This window comes from Pelobates fuscus, chromosome 2 (genome assembly GCF_036172605.1).
Source record: "Pelobates fuscus isolate aPelFus1 chromosome 2, aPelFus1.pri, whole genome shotgun sequence".
NCBI classification, from domain to species: domain Eukaryota; kingdom Metazoa; phylum Chordata; class Amphibia; order Anura; family Pelobatidae; genus Pelobates; species Pelobates fuscus.
The window spans coordinates 8,969,358-8,991,185 of record NC_086318.1 but is presented as its reverse complement, the minus strand read 5'-3'; the positions used below and the strand labels follow the sequence as shown (position 1 = coordinate 8,991,185).

The following is a 21,828-nucleotide window of genomic DNA, read 5'->3' as shown; positions in this document are numbered from 1 at the left end:
ATCTGCAGACTGACCAGGGCTCTATTTGTGTAGCTTTAGCCGTGATCTACAGACTGACCATGGCTCTAATTGTGTAGCTTTAGCCGTGATCTACAGACTGACCAGGGCTCTAATTGTCTTACTTTAGCCGTGATCTGCAGACTGACCAGGGCTCTATTTGTGTAGCTTTAGCCGTGATCTACAGACTGACCATGGCTCTAATTGTGTAGCTTTAGCCGTGATCTACAGACTGACCAGGGTTCTAATTGTCTTACTTTAGCCGTGATCTGCAGACTGACCAGGGCTCTATTTGTGTAGCTTTAGCCGTGATCTACAGACTGACCAGGGCTCTAATTGTGTAGCTTTAGCCGTGATCTACAGACTGACCAGGGCTCTAATTGTCTTACTTTAGCCGTGATCTGCAGACTGACCAGGGCTCTATTTGTGTAGCTTTAGCCGTGATCTACAGACTGACCAGGGCTCTAATTGTGTAGCTTTAGCCGTGATCTACAGACTGACCAGGGCTCTAATTGTCTTACTTTAGCCGTGATCTGCAGACTGACCAGGGCTCTAATTGTGTAGCTTTAGCCGTGATCTACAGACTGACCATGATTCTGTGGGTGATTGAAAACAAGATTCTTCTTACAAATATAAAAATCACATATTTCTATCAAACAATGCAACGGCACAGCCCTAAGTCTTTACAAACCTTTGTTTCTCTTTACCCTAGAGACCAGTCTTGTTTTTTCTGTAATATATAACATGTACAGCATTCCCCCTCATGTGTACAAGCTGGGCACACATCCCTCACTAGATTTATGTACTTACCATATTAACAGAAATAATTATTAAATAAGATAATACAAATTTACACAATTTATCTTTTACTCTTGTGATCCTGTTGGTGTAATTGTGGGGTGTAGTTTTCCCATCCTTAACTTATACTGAGTGACCGTCAGCCAGAAAGCAGATATTTCACAGATCAGTTAACTACAATGCAGGTTTACAGCCGAGTTAGCTTCCATTCTATTCATTACAAATTAAAACAAGTCACCTACTATGACTTAGCAATGTGTAGCATTGAGCGCTGGTGAAACATGCAGCCTGTGTGATTCAATATGAAACATGGTTGTTGCTGTACATGAGTCTTAAAAAGCACATATCACTTTATTCCCAAATTAGGAGGATTATTTACACAAGTTAAAAATGTTATTTGCTTTTTTAATAAATTTTCCCTGATCAGGGGGTTACTAACTAAACAGTGAATTGTCAAGAATTCTCCAGGGTTTGGAAATGTAAGATGAAAATAGCTGACTTAGAAACATAGCTGGCTTGGAGAAGTATTCCTGTTTGTCTAATGTGGCCTACAATTTGCACTTCACTGGAGAATTACTGACATAGTTTAGTGAATATCCTTGAAACTGTCTGCATTTCACACTAATCTATGAGGATCTTGTTGTTAATGCTTTGTATGCTGGAGTTATGTGTTTGTTTGCCAACATGTGTGCGTTCATGGACCTTCAGGAGGTAGTTAATGCTGAAGCTGCGCGGACACTGGTCACATTTATACGGCTTTTCTCCTGTATGGATTCGCTGGTGAATTTTTAATGTGTAAGCCTTGGCAAAGCCTTTCTGGCAAACATCACATGTGTATGGCCTGGCGCCCGTGTGATTCCTGCGATGCTCAACGAAGGAGGAACAGTCAACGAATGTTTTGTGGCACTCTGCGCACTTGTAAGGTCTCTCCCCAGTGTGGGTGCGCTTATGCACAGTGAGGTGGGATGTCTCCCGGAAGCTCTTCTTGCATATGTTGCACTGGTATGGCTTGGCACCAGAGTGTATCCTCTGGTGTCTGACCAATGAAGAATAGTCACTAAAACTTTTTGAGCACTCCATGCACTTATAAGGACGTTCTCCAGTGTGCGTTCTCTTGTGGACACGCAAGTGGGAGATGACGCTGAAGCTTTTTAGGCACTCCATACATTGGTACGGCTTCTCCCCACTATGGATCCTCTTGTGGACAGTCAGTAGGTTGTTCTTAGAGAAACTTTTATGGCATTCCTCACATTCATATGGTTTCTCCCCGGTGTGAATTCTCAAGTGGACCTTCAAACTGTATGACTTGCTGAAGCTCTTATCACACACACTACACTTGTGCAACTTCTCCAGTGGGGTAGTTGGTTTGGCCCTCTTGAATCTGCTAGCCTCATGTGCCCATTCCTCATGGGTAGTCTTGTGAATCTTCAATCTGATATTCTGTGAAAAACACTTGTCACACTTTGGACATTGGTATGGTTTCTCTCCTGTGTGGATTCTCTGGTGAACTTTAAGGTTATAAGACTTGCTGAAACTTTTATTGCACACAGTACACAAATGAGTTTTCTTAGAGATTTTTTTAGCTGGGTTGTCCTGTCCGGTGGTCTTCTTTTCATTACTTACAGGTTTTTGATGCTGAGTTCTCAGGTGCTTCCTAAGGATCTTTTTCTCACTAAAGCTTTTCTCACAGTCAGTACATTGGAAAGGGTTTTCCCCAGAATGCACAATACGGTGAGCTCTCAAATAGTCTGCTCTGGAATATCCCTTTCCACAGTCCCTGCACGTATACGGTTTCTCTCCTGTATGGACCCTGGAATGTACCTTCAGACGGTAGGTATTATTAAAGGTTTTCTTGCACATGTTGCAGGGGAAGAAAACACCAGGCGTACGGACTCTTGCTTTCTTGTACTTGCTCTGAAATGTGGTCATGGTTTTTCGTTTCTTCTCCATCACTGTGTACTTCTTTCGGGAAAATGTGTCTGAGAAGTTGTTTTCTGGATTAACGCCACAAGAAATGATTCCTCCAAGATGAGAAGTGAATGGAGGCTCAATTTTACAATCTTCATTTTTGATGGAATTGCTCAAGAGTAGTCTACCAGCAGCACGTCCGGCAGGCTTTATTTTTTTCCTGTACGGGCCTTTCTGTTCACTATAAATTGCTAGAGCTGTTTGCTTCTCGCCAAACCTCAGTCTATTGGTGCGTTTTACGTTCTCAGACTTGGTGGAAGCCCTTGTCACAGCCTCAGGATCTGTTAGAATGGAAGCAGATGTGAATTTAGTTCTGATCCATGCAAGCTCTGTTAAATCTTCATTATAACGAAGATCCAACCCTCTCAGTGCTACCCCATTCAAGGCTTATTGCTACATCACAGTGTTGTTGTTTTTCTTCTTCTTTCTGTTTCCTTTCCCTTATGCCCTCTCTACCTTATTGATTAAACTCCTCTCTTTGCTACTTGCCTTTATTTATATTTATCATCTTTTTTTCCTTGTGTTGGATCTCAATAACTGGGCATAGCCATTTTGTCCTACTTGGCAGTTTGCCTTCTTTGGGATTTACTTTACTGGTGGATTCTGGGTAACTTACCATGGCAACAGAAAAATAACTTTTCTTAAATTCTGCCCATTGACATTTGCCAAAGATCTTGCGCACCAGGAGAAAAAAAAGTCCCTGCTATTCCTCACGTATAACTAAAAAAGCTAAGGTGACTGTCAATAAAATAAAAAAATAGAGGGACAAAAAGGGATTTATTTAAAAACCAGCAAAGTGACAGAGTTGCTGTAAATAGAATTTACATATAAAGAGCTGATTATGGGACAACGTTCTAAATGTGGAGCAGTTACTGTGGAAACCAATGGAATGTTCCTGCTGATTGAACGTCTTTTAGAATGCTGCCCTTAAATTGTAATTTTAGCAGGGCCCTTACTAATACTGATACAATTCCTATTAATAAGAAATACAAAGCGTGTGTCCTCACACACCAGAACAGGAGTAGCTTTAGCACAGAGGGCAATTTATTAAAAATATTTTTATTTGGTTTTAATGACAAATCTAATGTAAACACAGCAATGAGGAAACTTAATGATCTATAAAAGGGGAGCAGCCAGTGTTTGGCCCCTGAGAATGGGCTGCTGGACATATATAACAATCATTACTTTGGTACAAGCATATTTGTTACTGATATTTATGAGCATATCTCTCAGCACCGGGGACAGTAAACGGTCACTATTAGTGTAGCTACGGCTTGTGGGATTAAGCTATTCTGCTCACCATTCTCCAGGAGGCTGTGTTCCTGCTTCATGCTGACTAGTAGCTGATACTCTTGGCTCTCCCCATGCAGGATGGCCGGCACACCTGAAGCAGAAAACATGATGGGAGTCAGCAAGAATCAGGAATCCAAGGGCAACATATCTAAACCCAACATTCTTAGCGAGCCACCACCCTGCTAGTGGGGAGCTGGTAGCATCCACTCACACCGCTTAACAGAGATCTTTTAATGGGATAGAGCGTCGTGAGAGATTAACTGGTCACATCATGCTTTCCCAGGGAGCAAAATGGCATGGGACAATAACGTGGACCATGCGTTCCCTGTCATGTGACAATAACGTGGACCATGCGTTCCCTGTCATGGGACAATAACGTGGACCATGCGTTCCCTGTCATGGGACAATAACGTGGACCATGCGTTCCCTGTCATGTGACAATAACGTGGACCATGCGTTCCCTGTCATGTGACAATAACGGGGACCATGCGTTCCCTGTCATATGACAATAACGTGGACCATGCGTTCCCTGTCATGTGACAATAACGTGGATCATGCGTTCCCTGTCATGTGACAATAACGTGGACCATGCGTTCCCTGTCATGTGACAATAACGTGGACCATGCGTTCCCTGTCATGTGACAATAACATGGACCATGCGTTCCCTGTCATGTGACAATAACGTGGATTGTGCATTCCCTGGAAGCAGACGGCACGTGACTAAAACTGAGATAATACTGCATTCTATTCAGTATTTTTTTTTAATCAGCGGGCTAGTTTTGTGAGTGTGATTTTATATTTTTATTGTTTCTGGTCCTGTTACATTTCCATCCATTTTCACACCGCCCTCTCTAACCTCTGAGCGGTATTAGTATGAAGTTCGGCAATGTCACAGGGATCTCGGCACTCTGAAAGATAAACAACATGAATTGAATGTTAATCATTCTGAGCTGCTCTGACTTTATTTACCCAGAGAGGAAACCGTTTCAAAATTGTCCTTCATCACAGTCCGGTAAAGGTCCTTCTGCCATTGCTCCAGCAAGGCCCACTCGCCTTTGGAAAAAAACACTGCAACATCTTCAAATGTAACAGGGTCCTGAGAGTAAAGAAAGAGATTGGCTCTGTCAGCATACCCAGGTTATAGCAACTCTATGGCATTGGTGATAACCATGGCAACCTTTATTTAAGGAACTATAGTTCCTATCATACTGAACCAGCTAGTTGCCAAACATGTTGGGTGGCAAGCTTCAGCATCACTGGTAAATAGTTATCCTTAGAATACATGAAAACTCCCCAAATACATATTCAGCTCATTCCCAATTCCCGTCTCCCAAAACTGCAGCCCCTGATTCCCTGAGCTACATCTTACATACCTTCCCATAATATCTCAAGGTGACTCCCCTACTTTCTCACAGGTCCAGGGATTCTCCCAATAGCAACACAGCAGTATCAGCCAAGAATGTCTCCACCAGCCACATAAACAGACTGGACCAAGGGTGTCTCCTACCAGCCTTGACCAAATGTGTTTCCCACCAGTCACACACCAGCATCAAACCAGGGTGTGTGCGACCAAACTCCACCCAGGGTGTCTCTCACCAGTCACAAACCAGTGATAAACCAGGGTGTCTGCCACCAACCTCCACCTAGGGTGTCTCCCACCAGTCACACACCAGCATCAATCCAAAGTGTCTGCAACCAACCTCCACCCAGGTGGCTCCCACCAGTCACAAACCAGCATCAACCCAGGGTGTCTGCCACCAACCTCCACCCAGGGTTTCTTCCACCGGTTAAAAACCAGCATTGACCCAGGGTGTCTCCCATTAGTCACACAGGGTGTCTCCCATTAGTCAAACAACAGCATCAGTCCAGGGTGTCTCCAACCACACAAACAGACTGATCTAGGGGTGTCTCCCATGAACCAAACAACAGATTCAACCAAGGGTATCTTCCACTAGTCACACAACCAGACTGGACTGGTTTTCTCCCACAAGTCACATTAACAATCTCATCTCTCAACCAAATTGGACCACAAATATCTTCTCACCAGTCATACAACCAAACTGGACCAAGGGTATCTCCAACCAGCCGAACCAAAAGACTGGACTGTAACGAGTATATACCCCTACACGCAGGATCCAGCCTAACAGAAGACAGTACAGAGGAGAGATACGTCTACCGGACCTTAGAGTGGCCGGACTCGACGTAATAGGATAAGACAGAGTCAGGAACGATCCGAGGTCAAGGGCACAAAGAGACAGCGTAAACGAAAACTAGCCGGGGACTGGTACACAGGAATCAGCAAGCCGGCAAACAGTACAGAATAGGATAAAGCGAAAACGAAGTCAGAATACAAAGCCAAGGTCAAATACGGAGAAACACAACTGAACACAACAAGCACTAAAGGGAACTGTAGCAGAAACCACGATAGGGCAAGGAACTAAGGGAAAAGGGTAAGTATAAGTAGCCTTCAAACTAATGTGATTGGCTCCTGTCACTTCCACTCCCCCAACAGGTAAGTGTATGGGGTGATTGGCATGACAGGAGCCAATGGGAGCCTTTTTGCAATTTAGGCTCCCACTGTCTCTTTAAGAGCGCGCCCGAGATTCGCGGCGCGCTCTTAGCTGCAGGCGGGACACGTGACCGCTTCCCGCGGTCACTGCCCGCCTTCCTGTCTGAACAGTCGGACGAGCCGCGCGCGGCTCGTGCAGCCGCAGGACCGCGCGCGGCTTGAAGAGAGGACCGCGTCCGGCCCCCGGATAAGGTAAGTACCGCTACATGGACATAGGGTTTCTCCAACCATCCAAGCTACCAGAGTAAACCAAGGGTATCTCCAATCAGCCAAAACACCAGAGTAAACCAAGGGTATCTCCAATCAGCCGAACTACCAGACTGGACCAAGGGTATCTCCCACCACCCGAATCACCAGACTGGATCAAGATTATCTCCCACAAGTCACATTAACAATCTCATCTCTCAACCAAATTGGACCACGAATATCTTCTCACCAGTCATACAACCAAACTGGACCACGGGTATCTTCAACCAGCCGAACCACCAGACTGGACCAAGGGTTTCTCCAACCATCCAAGCTACCAGAGTAAACCAAGGGTATCTCCAATCAGCCAAAACACCAGAGTAAACCAAGGGTATCTCCCATCACCCGAATCACCAGACTGGATCAAGAGTATCTCCCATCAGCTGAGTATACAGATTGGACCAAGGGTATCTCCCACCAGCCAAACAACCAGATTAGACGATGGGTTTCTCCCATTAGTCACACAACCAGGCTGGACCAAAGCATCAGTCACACTACCAAACTCAACTCTCAACCAAACTGGCCCAAGAATGTCTCTTTACCAGTCACACAACCAGACTGGCCCAAGGGTGTCTACCCACCACTTACGCATCCGGACCGACAAAAGGTGTCTCCCACCAGTCACACATCCAGACCGGACAAAGCATGTCTCCCACTACCAATTTGGACTTAGGGGGTTTGCCACTAACCATACTGCAAGCTTGTACCCAGGTTCTCTAACACAGGTCACAAAGTCAGTTTAGACCAAGCATGTCAAACACAAAGAATAAGACGGGTTAAATAAAGAAGGTTTACGTTTATGTGGGCCGCAAAAAAAACCCAAACCAGTTTCCAGAGAAACATAGGTTTATTTAGAAAAATACAGTATAAAAAAAGTTGCCTGACACTGGACGTCCTCGCGCTCATAGGGCTTCAAAATAAACATAAGGGCAAATTTATTTTAAGAAATGCATTTGCATATAAGCAACATTTCAGTCCAACTACCTTGACATATTAGGAAATGTTTGGTAATGGGACTGAAATAGTGAGTCAATGGTGAATTAAAAAATGACTGTAACGGATCACCTGGCACCCCGACTGGGTACCTCTGTTGATGAATGCTCCTATCGCTTCTTGAGGATTCCAAGCACTCTAGCCGACGCCACAACCACCGCAGGCCAAACCACTCTTCCTTCAGAGCGAAGCAGGAACGAGCTCTTAAAAGAGCTTAGGAGTGATTATAGCAAGAGAATATGCAGAGCATAGCAATCCCTTGTAGCAGATTCCCCCAATAAGAGACAGGACTCCAAATTGAGGGTGAACTAGAACTGTCTAAAACTTTATTTTACTTGGAACTAGCCCATATGGTCATTACATTAACATTGCTGTGAAAACTAAATAAAATTACAAACAGTCAAATCATAACAGGCAACATACAGTGACTTATTATAACAATTACATATTTATAAATGGGTGGGGAAGACCATAATTAACACCAAATGTCTCTCCTGCATGCAGAATTAGCGATATGCAAATCTACCCGAATATGCAAATTACCATTGCTATTAAGGTAGTGCACATTACTGTTGCTACCAACAGAGGGCACTACACAAGCTCCATAGCCAAATCCACCTAGTTGGTAGCAATCCTCATCAGTACAGGAGAGCAGGCAATACATCCCAGGGGCCATAGTCAGATGGCAGGAGGCTGGCAATCAGTCTTCTCCAATGCCCAGTGGCGAGGCTGGTTCCGCCACAATGACGTTATCTTGTTTATTTTGAAGTTCAATGAGCGTGTTCTTCACTTTGGCTGAGATCATCAAACTTGCTGATCTCAGCCAATCCAATGCTTTCCCATAGGAAAGCAACAGGAGGCTATTGTGCATGTGTGGCAAAAAGTATCTCCATGGAGCGCCTCCATGCAGACCTTATCTAACACACTGAACCTCTTCCCACTCCAATACATTGCCCCAGAATCCAACACACTGCCCCTCCTCCCTCCACTCATCCACTCCACCATACACTGCCCCCTTCAACCAATCCAACACACTGCCCCTCCTCCACTCTAATACATTGCCCCTAGTCTACTACACTGCCCCTCCTCCCTCCACTCTAATTATATAGACTGCCCTCCCCCCAATTTAACATACTGCCCACCCACTCTAATACACTGGCCCCCTCCCTGCCTCAAATACACTGCCCTCCCTTCCCCAATTTAATACAATGGCCCCCTGACTTCCCCAAATTAATACACTGCACCCTCTCTCCCATTAATACACTGCCACCACTCCCCAAATGAATACACTGGCCCCCTCGCTCCCCCAGGTTAATACACTACTCCCTTCCCTCTCAAATGTATACACTGCCCCCCCCCCCCACTCTGCACTGCCCTCCCCCCAATTTAAAACACTGGCCCCCTCCCTCAAATTAATACACTGGTCCCCTCCCTCCCTCAAATTAATACACTGGCTCTCTCCCTCCCCCAAATTAAAACACTGCCCCCCCTGCCCCAAGCCCCTCTATTCCTACCATACAATTTGCTGTCTGTCCTCCAGTTCCAGCTCCAGCCCTGCCCAAGCAGACCAGACGCTCCTCTGGCACTGCGAGCAGGAGGGAAGGGGGAGTGGCTGGCACTGCGAGCAGGAGGGAAGGGGGATTGGCTGGCACTGCGAGTAGGAGGGAAGGGGGAGTGGCTGGCACTGCGAGCAGGAGGGAAGGGGGAGTGGCTGGCACTGTGAGCAGGAGGGAGGGGGAGTGGCTGGCACTGCAAGCAGGAGGGAAGGGGGAGTGGCTGGCACTGCAAGCAGGAGGGAAGGGGGAGTGGCTGGCACTGTGAGCAGGAGGGAAGGGGGAGTGACTGGCACTGCGAGCAGGAGGGAAGGGGGAGTGGCTGGCACTGTGAGCAGGAGGGAGGGGGAGTGGCTGGCACTGCGAGCAGGAGGGAGGGGGAGTGGCTGGCACTGCGAGCAGGAGGGAAGGGGGAGTGGCTGGCACTGCAAGCAGGAGGGAAGGGGGAGTGGCTGGCACAGCGAGCAGGAGGGAAGGGGGAGTGGCTGGCACTACGAGCAGGAGGGAAGGGGGAGTGGCTGGCACTGCGAGCAGGAGGGAAGGGGGAGTGGCTGCTCTGTTCTGCTCAGACACACAGCCACTCTGCCCTCTTGTGGCCGGGAGAGCAGGTATCAGGAAATATTTTCCTGTCTTGCTGGTCGCAGCCATAGCTGAAAGCGGCCCCAGGGCAGGCGGGCCACAAATATGTTCACTGTGGACCCCATGTTTGACATGCTTGGTTTAGACCAAGGATAAGAACTCCTGACCCAGATGAAAATAGTATAAATATTATGTGCAATAAAAATATAATATCTAGTGAATATCATGTACATAATAAAACAAAAATATAACAGCAACATCTCAATGTGCTCTATTTACCTTATCAGATGCTTCCTCACACTGATCCATATTCCAATGGTTTCATTTATCCTAAAAACACATACAGCAATTTAATTTTATATATAGAGTGTGACGGATTCCCTATCCCTAGATTAAAATTTGTAAATTTTTGTTTATTTGATACACTGCATAGTTCAGTATACGAACTCCCCGAACACCGGAGACCTATCTATTTCGTATAACAAACGAACTACCGAAAAGTCAGACCACCCAGGGCAGGCGAGTGCTGCTCATTGACCCTTTTCACCTTTGTTCGCACATCAGTAACCGCAATTATACCAACATTCTGAGTGGTCGGCTGGGTGGCCGCCGTTAGTATGGACGAACACGTGGGGCGGGCCATCTTTAGCTGTGAATACATACAGCGGTGTTTGGTTGTCGAGTGCATGGAACTCAAGTCAGGCACTCGACGGCGCGAACACTGCTAGCACTTCCACCTAGATAGAAGTTCGGTAAAATATGTGAGAACTGAATGGCGTTCGTTGGGAGAAAGCTCCCGAACAAGGAAAAAGACTGATTGTACTCCAAACGGTTACGTTCAGTACTTTTATTAAATTTCTCACTCCTGAAAGAGACCGACGGCACAGCCTGATTTCATGGAACTCTTTTGGGGCAGGAGCATCGTGTGCGGTCGGTCAAACTGAGACTTTCACAGAAATCCTGAACCCCTGAACCGATCTGGTTAATTTTTGGATATGATGGTCTCCCAGATCGGGGCTATCAGGCTATCATGACTATATTGGGGTTTCCCACAGCACAGCACACAGCACTGAATGTACAGTAATGGTACAGAGGGATTTATTCAGGTTATTAAGGAGAGCTGGTAATAATATTAATATTGACCCCACACCCTGTGTCACAGCACACAGCACTGAATGTACAGTAATGGTACAGAGGGATTTATTCAGGTTATTAAGGAGAGCTGGTAATAATATTAATATTGACCCCACACCCTGTCACAGCACACAGCACTGAATGTACAGTAATGGTACAGGGGGATTTATTCAGGTTATTAAGGAGAGCTGGGTAATAATATTAATATTGATCCCACACCCTGTGTCACAGCACACAGCACTGAATGTACAGTAATGGTACAGAGGGATTTATTCAGGTTATTAAGGAGAGCTGGGTAATAATATTAATATTGACCCCACACCCTGTGTCACAGCACACAGCACTGAATGTACAGTAATGGTACAGAGGGATTTATTCAGGTTATTAAGGAGAGCTGGGTAATAATATTAATATTGACCCCACACCCTGTCACAGCACACAGCACTGAATGTACAGTAATGGTACAGAGGGATTTATTCAGGTTATTAAGGAAAGCTGGGTAATAATATTAATATTGACCCCACACCCTGTGTCACAGCACACAGCACTGAATGTACAGTAATGGTACAGAGGGATTTATTCAGGTTATTAAGGAGAGCTGGTAATAATATTAATATTGACCCCACACCCTGTGTCACAGCACACAGCACTGAATGTACAGTAATGGTACAGAGGGATTTATTCAGGTTATTAAGGAGAGCTGGGTAATAATATTAATATTGACCCCACACCCTGTGTCACAGCACACAGCACTGAATGTACAGTAATGGTACAGAGGGATTTATTCAGGTTATTAAGGAGAGCTGGGTAATAATATTAATATTGACCCCACACCCTGTGTCACAGCACACAGCACTGAATGTACAGTAATGGTACAGAGGGATTTATTCAGGTTATTAAGGAGAGCTGGTAATAATATTAATATTGACCCCACACCCTGTGTCACAGCACACAGCACTGAATGTACAGTAATGGTACAGAGGAATTTATTCAGGTTATTAAGGAGAGCTGGTAATAATATTAATATTGACCCCACACCCTGTGTCACAGCACACAGCACTGAATGTACAGTAATGGTACAGAGGGATTTATTCAGGTTATTAAGGAGAGCTAGTAATAATATTAATATTGACCCCACACCCTGTGTCACAGCACACAGCACTGAATGTACAGTAATGGTACAGAGGGATTTATTCAGGTTATTAAGGAGAGCTGGGTAATAATATTAATATTGATCCCACACCCTGTGTCACAGCACACAGCGCTGAATGTACAGTAATGGTACAGAGGGATTTATTCAGGTTATTAAGAAGAGCTGGGTAATAATATTAATATTGACCCCACACCCTGTCACAGCACACAGCACTGAATGTACAGTAATGGTACAGGGGGATTTATTCAGGTTATTAAGGAGAGCTGGGTAATAATATTAATATTGATCCCACACTCTGTGTCACAGCACACAGCACTGAATGTACAGTAATGGTACAGAGGGATTTATTCAGGTTATTAAGGAGAGCTGGGTAATAATATTAATATTGATCCCACACCCTGTGTCACAGCACACAGCGCTGAATGTACAGTAATGGTACAGAGGGATTTATTCAGGTTATTAAGAAGAGCTGGGTAATAATATTAATATTGACCCCACACCCTGTCACAGCACACAGCACTGAATGTACAGTAATGGTACAGGGGGATTTATTCAGGTTATTAAGGAGAGCTGGGTAATAATATTAATATTGACCCCACACCCTGTGTCACAGCACACAGCACTGAATGTACAGTAATGGTACAGAGGGATTTATTCAGGTTATTAAGGAGAGCTGGGTAATAATATTAATATTGACCCCACACTCTGTGTCACAGCACACAGCACTGAATGTACAGTAATGGTACAGAGGGATTTATTCAGGTTATTAAGGAGAGCTGGGTAATAATATTAATATTGACCCCACACCCTGTGTCACAGCACACAGCACTGAATGTACAGTAATGGTACAGAGGGATTTATTCAGGTTATTAAGGAGAGCTGGGTAATAATATTAATATTGACCCCACACCCTGTGTTACAGCACACAGCACTGAATGTACAGTAATGGTACAGAGGGATTTATTCAGGTTATTAAGGAGAGCTGGGTAATAATATTAATATTGATCCCACACTCTGTGTCACAGCACACAGCACTGAATGTACAGTAATGGTACAGAGGGATTTATTCAGGTTATTAAGGATAGCTGGGTAATAATATTAATATTGACCACACACCCTGTCACAGCACACAGCACTGAATGTACAGTAATGGTACAGGGGGATTTATTCAGGTTATTAAGGAGAGCTGGGTAATAATATTAATATTGATCCCACACCCTGTGTCACAGCACACAGCACTGAATGTACAGTAATGGTACAGAGGGATTTATTCAGGTTATTAAGGAGAGCTGGGTAATAATATTAATATTGACCCCACACCCTGTGTCACAGCACACAGCACTGAATGTACAGTAATGGTACAGAGGGATTTATTCAGGTTATTAAGGAGAGCTGGGTAATAATATTAATATTGACCCCACACCCTGTCACAGCACACAGCACTGAATGTACAGTAATGGTACAGAGGGATTTATTCAGGTTATTAAGGAGAGCTGGGTAATAATATTAATATTGACCCCACACCCTGTGTCACAGCACACAGCACTGAATGTACAGTAATGGTACAGAGGGATTTATTCAGGTTATTAAGGAGAGCTGGTAATAATATTAATATTGACCCCACACCCTGTGTCACAGCACACAGCACTGAATGTACAGTAATGGTACAGAGGGATTTATTCAGGTTATTAAGGAGAGCTCGGTAATAATATTAATATTGACCCCACACCCTGTGTCACAGCACACAGCACTGAATGTACAGTAATGGTACAGAGGGATTTATTCAGGTTATTAAGGAGAGCTCGGTAATAATATTAATATTGACCCCACACCCTGTGTCACAGCACACAGCGCTGAATGTACAGTAATGGTACAGAGGGATTTATTCAAGTTATTAAGGAGAGCTGGGTAATAATATTAATATTGACCCCACACCCTGTGTCACAGCACACAGCACTGAATGTACAGTAATGGTACAGAGGGATTTATTCAGGTTATTAAGGAGAGCTGGGTAATAATATTAATATTGACCCCACACCCTGTGTCACAGCACACAGCACTGAATGTACAGTAATGGTACAGAGGGATTTATTCAGGTTATTATGGAGAGCTGGTAATAATATTAATATTGACCCCACACCCTGTGTCACAGCACACAGCACTGAATGTACAGTAATGGTACAGAGGGATTTATTCAGGTTATTAAGGAGAGCTGGTAATAATATTAATATTGACCCCACACCCTGTGTCACAGCACACAGCACTGAATGTACAGTAATGGTACAGAGGGATTTATTCAGGTTATTAAGGAGAGCTGGGTAATAATATTAATATTGACCCCACACCCTGTGTCACAGCACACAGCACTGAATGTACAGTAATGGTACAGAGGGATTTATTCAGGTTACGTATTAAGGAGAGCTCGGTAATAATATTAATATTGATCCCACACCCTGTGTCACAGCACACAGCACTGAATGTACAGTAATGGTACAGAGGGATTTATTCAGGTTATTAAGGAGAGCTGGTAATAATATTAATATTGACCCCACACCCTGTCACAGCACACAGCACTGAATGTACAGTAATGGTACAGAGGGATTTATTCAGGTTATTAAGGAGAGCTAGTAATAATATTAATATTGACCCCACACCCTGTGTCACAGCACACAGCACTGAATGTACAGTAATGGTACAGAGGGATTTATTCAGGTTATTAAGGAGAGCTGGGTAATAATATTAATATTGACCCCACAGTCTGTGTCACAGCACACAGCACTGAATGTACAGTAATGGTACAGAGGGATTTATTCAGGTTATTAAGGAGAGCAGGTAATAATATTAATATTGATCCCACACCCTGTGTCACAGCACACAGCACTGAATGTACAGTAATGGTACAGAGGGATTTATTCAGGTTATTAAGGAGAGCTGGGTAATAATATTAATATTGACCCCACACCCTGTGTCACAGCACACAGCACTGAATGTACAGTAATGGTACAGAGGGATTTATTCAGGTTATTAAGGAGAGCTGGTAATAATATTAATATTGACCCCACACCCTGTGTCACAGCACACAGCACTGAATGTACAGTAATGGTACAGAGGGATTTATTCAGGTTATTATGGAGAGCTGGTAATAATATTAATATTGACCCCACACCCTGTGTCACAGCACACAGCACTGAATGTACAGTAATGGTACAGAGGGATTTATTCAGGTTATTAAGGAGAGCTGGTAATAATATTAATATTGACCCCACACCCTGTGTCACAGCACACAGCACTGAATGTACAGTAATGGTACAGAGGGATTTATTCAGGTTATTAAGGAGAGCTGGGTAATAATATTAATATTGACCCCACACCCTGTGTCACAGCACACAGCACTGAATGTACAGTAATGGTACAGAGGGATTTATTCAGGTTATTAAGGAGAGCTGGGTAATAATATTAATATTGACCCCACACCCTGTGTCACAGCACACAGCACTGAATGTACAGTAATGGTACAGAGGGATTTATTCAGGTTATTAAGGAGAGCTGGTAATAATATTAATATTGACCCCACACCCTGTGTCACAGCACACAGCACTGGATGTACAGTAATGGTACAGAGGAATTTATTCAGGTTATTAAGGAGAGCTGGTAATAATATTAATATTGACCCCACACCCTGTGTCACAGCACACAGCACTGAATGTACAGTAATGGTACAGAGGGATTTATTCAGGTTATTAAGGAGAGCTAGTAATAATATTAATATTGACCCCACACCCTGTGTCACAGCACACAGCACTGAATGTACAGTAATGGTACAGAGGGATTTATTCAGGTTATTAAGGAGAGCTGGGTAATAATATTAATATTGATCCCACACCCTGTGTCACAGCACACAGCGCTGAATGTACAGTAATGGTACAGAGGGATTTATTCAGGTTATTAAGAAGAGCTGGGTAATAATATTAATATTGACCCCACACCCTGTCACAGCACACAGCACTGAATGTACAGTAATGGTACAGGGGGATTTATTCAGGTTATTAAGGAGAGCTGGGTAATAATATTAATATTGATCCCACACTCTGTGTCACAGCACACAGCACTGAATGTACAGTAATGGTACAGAGGGATTTATTCAGGTTATTAAGGAGAGCTGGGTAATAATATTAATATTGATCCCACACCCTGTGTCACAGCACACAGCGCTGAATGTACAGTAATGGTACAGAGGGATTTATTCAGGTTATTAAGAAGAGCTGGGTAATAATATTAATATTGACCCCACACCCTGTCACAGCACACAGCACTGAATGTACAGTAATGGTACAGGGGGATTTATTCAGGTTATTAAGGAGAGCTGGGTAATAATATTAATATTGACCCCACACCCTGTGTCACAGCACACAGCACTGAATGTACAGTAATGGTACAGAGGGATTTATTCAGGTTATTAAGGAGAGCTGGGTAATAATATTAATATTGACCCCACACTCTGTGTCACAGCACACAGCACTGAATGTACAGTAATGGTACAGAGGGATTTATTCAGGTTATTAAGGAGAGCTGGGTAATAATATTAATATTGACCCCACACCCTGTGTCACAGCACACAGCACTGAATGTACAGTAATGGTACAGAGGGATTTATTCAGGTTATTAAGGAGAGCTGGGTAATAATATTAATATTGACCCCACACCCTGTGTTACAGCACACAGCACTGAATGTACAGTAATGGTACAGAGGGATTTATTCAGGTTATTAAGGAGAGCTGGGTAATAATATTAATATTGATCCCACACTCTGTGTCACAGCACACAGCACTGAATGTACAGTAATGGTACAGAGGGATTTATTCAGGTTATTAAGGATAGCTGGGTAATAATATTAATATTGACCACACACCCTGTCACAGCACACAGCACTGAATGTACAGTAATGGTACAGGGGGATTTATTCAGGTTATTAAGGAGAGCTGGGTAATAATATTAATATTGATCCCACACCCTGTGTCACAGCACACAGCACTGAATGTACAGTAATGGTACAGAGGGATTTATTCAGGTTATTAAGGAGAGCTGGGTAATAATATTAATATTGACCCCACACCCTGTGTCACAGCACACAGCACTGAATGTACAGTAATGGTACAGAGGGATTTATTCAGGTTATTAAGGAGAGCTGGGTAATAATATTAATATTGACCCCACACCCTGTCACAGCACACAGCACTGAATGTACAGTAATGGTACAGAGGGATTTATTCAGGTTATTAAGGAGAGCTGGGTAATAATATTAATATTGACCCCACACCCTGTGTCACAGCACACAGCACTGAATGTACAGTAATGGTACAGAGGGATTTATTCAGGTTATTAAGGAGAGCTGGTAATAATATTAATATTGACCCCACACCCTGTGTCACAGCACACAGCACTGAATGTACAGTAATGGTACAGAGGGATTTATTCAGGTTATTAAGGAGAGCTGGGTAATAATATTAATATTGACCCCACACCCTGTGTCACAGCACACAGCACTGAATGTACAGTAATGGTACAGAGGGATTTATTCAGGTTATTAAGGAGAGCTCGGTAATAATATTAATATTGACCCCACACCCTGTGTCACAGCACACAGCACTGAATGTACAGTAATGGTACAGAGGGATTTATTCAGGTTATTAAGGAGAGCTCGGTAATAATATTAATATTGACCCCACACCCTGTGTCACAGCACACAGCGCTGAATGTACAGTAATGGTACAGAGGGATTTATTCAAGTTATTAAGGAGAGCTGGGTAATAATATTAATATTGACCCCACACCCTGTGTCACAGCACACAGCACTGAATGTACAGTAATGGTACAGAGGGATTTATTCAGGTTATTAAGGAGAGCTGGGTAATAATATTAATATTGACCCCACACCCTGTGTCACAGCACACAGCACTGAATGTACAGTAATGGTACAGAGGGATTTATTCAGGTTATTAAGGAGAGCTGGGTAATAATATTAATATTGACCCCACACCCTGTGTCACAGCACACAGCACTGAATGTACAGTAATGGTACAGAGGGATTAATTCAGGTTATTAAGGAGAGCTCGGTAATAATATTAATATTGATCCCACACCCTGTGTCACAGCACACAGCACTGAATGTACAGTAATGGTACAGAGGGATTTATTCAGGTTATTAAGGAGAGCTCGGTAATAATATTAATATTGATCCCACACCCTGTGTCACAGCACACAGCACTGAATGTACAGTAATGGTACAGAGGGATTTATTCAGGTTACGTATTAAGGAGAGCTCGGTAATAATATTAATATTGATCCCACACCCTGTGTCACAGCACACAGCACTGAATGTACAGTAATGGTACAGAGGGATTTATTCAGGTTATTAAGGAGAGCTGGTAATAATATTAATATTGACCCCACACCCTGTCACAGCACACAGCACTGAATGTACAGTAATGGTACAGAGGGATTTATTCAGGTTATTAAGGAGAGCTAGTAATAATATTAATATTGACCCCACACCCTGTGTCACAGCACACAGCACTGAATGTACAGTAATGGTACAGAGGGATTTATTCAGGTTATTAAGGAGAGCTGGGTAATAATATTAATATTGACCCCACAGTCTGTGTCACAGCACACAGCACTGAATGTACAGTAATGGTACAGAGGGATTTATTCAGGTTATTAAGGAGAGCAGGTAATAATATTAATATTGATCCCACACCCTGTGTCACAGCACACAGCACTGAATGTACAGTAATGGTACAGAGGGATTTATTCAGGTTATTAAGGAGAGCTGGGTAATAATATTAATATTGACCCCACACCCTGTGTCACAGCACACAGCACTGAATGTACAGTAATGGTACAGAGGGATTTATTCAGGTTATTATGGAGAGCTGGTAATAATATTAATATTGACCCCACACCCTGTGTCACAGCACACAGCACTGAATGTACAGTAATGGTACAGAGGGATTTATTCAGGTTATTAAGGAGAGCTGGGTAATAATATTAATATTGACCCCACACCCTGTGTCACAGCACACAGCACTGAATGTACAGTAATGGTACAGAGGGATTTATTCAGGTTATTATGGAGAGCTGGTAATAATATTAATATTGACCCCACACCCTGTGTCACAGCACACAGCACTGAATGTACAGTAATGGTACAGGGGGATTTATTCAGGTTATTAAGGAGAGCTGGGTAATAATATTAATATTGACCCCACACTCTGTGTCACAGCACACAGCACTGAATGTACAGTAATGGTACAGAGGGATTTATTCAGGTTATTATGGAGAGCTGGTAATAATATTAATATTGACCCCACACCCTGTGTCACAGCACACAGCACTGAATGTACAGTAATGGTACAGAGGGATTTATTCAGGTTATTAAGGAGAGCTGGTAATAATATTAATATTGACCCCCCACCCTGTGTCACAGCACACAGCACTGAATGTACAGTAATGGTACAGAGGGATTTATTCAGGTTATTAAGGAGAGATGGTAATAATATTAATATTGATCCCAGTGATTGGTTTAATGATCACATACCTCTCTGTCAGCCTGCGGTGACGTCACTCCGATTGCAGTGAGGGCAGATGACGTCACGCCAGTAGCTGTAGCACTAGGACAGAGTAGAGCTCAGTGTGAACACAGGACAGCGGAAGTGACGTCGGCTAGGTTTGTGGACACTGTTGCTGGAGCCGCCATTTTGGTTCCTGGCAGGTTTGAGAAGCTGTAATTTCTCGGCTCTCACTGATTACAGCAAAACCTCTCAGAGCAGCACAGAGGGCGAGTGACAGGCCTGATTGGCAATTACTACCAGGATTATTGTAAGAAATTACCCATAATGCATCCTTGCCCTTAACAAACATGGCCGCTCTGTCATCACAGAGTATAACAGTTACATCAATTATTGGAGATTTCTTCACTGATTGGTTTGTGGATATAAAGTAACAGGTAATCTATGTCTACTGTGTGTATAACTCCTTGAGTGTAATAATAAAATTATTTTTTATTCTAAAAATGTGCACCCCATTAACCCCTAATCCAAATTAATCTGCTCTGGGATTACACTTTGTATTCAGGGTTAATGTGAGCTCTGGGATTACACTCTGTATTCAGGGTTAATGTGAGCTCTGGGATTACACTCTGTATTCAGGGTTAATGTGAGCCCGGCTCTGGGATTACACTCTGTATTCAGGGTTAATGTGAGACTGGCTCTGGGATTACACTCTGTATTCAGGGTTAATGTGAGTCCGGCTCTGGGATTACACTCTTTATTCAGGGTTAATTTGAGCCCGGCTCTGGGATTACACTCTGTATTTAGGGTTAATGTGAGCCTGGCTCTGGGATTACACTCTGTATTCAGGGTTAATGTGAGTCCGGCTCTGGGATTACACTCTGTATTCAGGGTTAATTTGAGCCCGGCTCTGGGATTACACTCTGTATTTAGGGTTAATGTGAGCCCGGCTCTGGGATTACACTCTGTATTCAGGGTTAATGTGAGCCCGGCTCTGGGATTACACTCTGTATTCAGGCTTTATTTCAGCCCGGCTCTGGGATTACACTCTGTATTCAGGGTTAATGTGAGCCCGGCTCTGGGATTACACTCTGTATTCAGAGTTTATGTGAGCCCGGCTCTGGGATTACACTCTGTATTCAGGGTTAATGTGAGCCCGGCTCTGGGATTACACTCTGTATTCAGGGTTAATGTGAACCCGGCTCTGGGATTACACTCTGTATTCAGAGTTTATGTGAGCCCGGCTCTGGGATTACACTCTGTATTCAGGGTTAATGTGAGCCCGGCTCTGGGATTACACTCTGTATTCAGGGTTAATGTGAGCCCGGCTCTGGGATTACACTCTGTATTCAGGGTTAATGTGAGCCCGGCTCTGGGATTACACTCTGTATTCAGGGTTAATGTGAGCTCTGGGATTACACTCTGTATTCAGGGTTAATGTGAGCTCTGGGATTACACTCTGTATTCAGGGTTAATGTGAGCTCTGGGATTACACTCTGTATTCAGGGTTAATGTGAGCTCTGGGATTACACTCTGTATTCAGGGTTAATGTTAGCTCTGGGATTACACTCTGTATTCAGAGTTAATGTGAGCCCGGCTCTGGGATTACGCTCTGTATTCAGGGTTAATGTGAGCTCTGGGATTACACTCTGTATTCAGGGTTAATGTGAGCTCTGGGATTACACTCTGTATTCAGGGTTAATGTGAGCCCGGCTCTGGGATTACGCTCTGTATTCAGGGTTAATGTGAGCCCGGCTCTGGAATTACACTCTGTATTCAGGGTTAATGTGAGCCCGGCTCTGGGATTACACTCTGTATTCAGGGTTAATGTGAGCCCGGCTCTGGGATTACACTCTGTATTCAGGGTTAATGTGAGCTCTGGGATTACACTCTGTATTCAGGGTTAATGTGAGCTCTGAGATTACACTCTGTATTCAGGGTTAATGTGAGCCCGGCTCTGGGATTACACTCTGTATT

At 43.7% G+C, this 21,828-nt stretch overlaps 1 protein-coding gene across 1 annotated transcript; it reads right to left on the bottom strand.

The window, feature by feature from the left end:
- Positions 1-564: 564 nt before the first annotated feature.
- Positions 565-19,982, bottom strand: LOC134586416 (endothelial zinc finger protein induced by tumor necrosis factor alpha-like). The gene is made up of 5 exons (XM_063441927.1): positions 19,881-19,982; positions 10,276-10,326; positions 5,026-5,152; positions 4,064-4,147; positions 565-3,044 (listed from the first exon to the last, which is right to left on the bottom strand). The coding sequence occupies exons 2-5, from the start codon at positions 10,303-10,305 to the stop codon at positions 1,417-1,419; spliced, it is 1,869 nt and encodes a 622-aa protein (XP_063297997.1). The 5' UTR covers positions 10,306-10,326; positions 19,881-19,982; the 3' UTR covers positions 565-1,416.
- Positions 19,983-21,828: the final 1,846 nt, after the last annotated feature.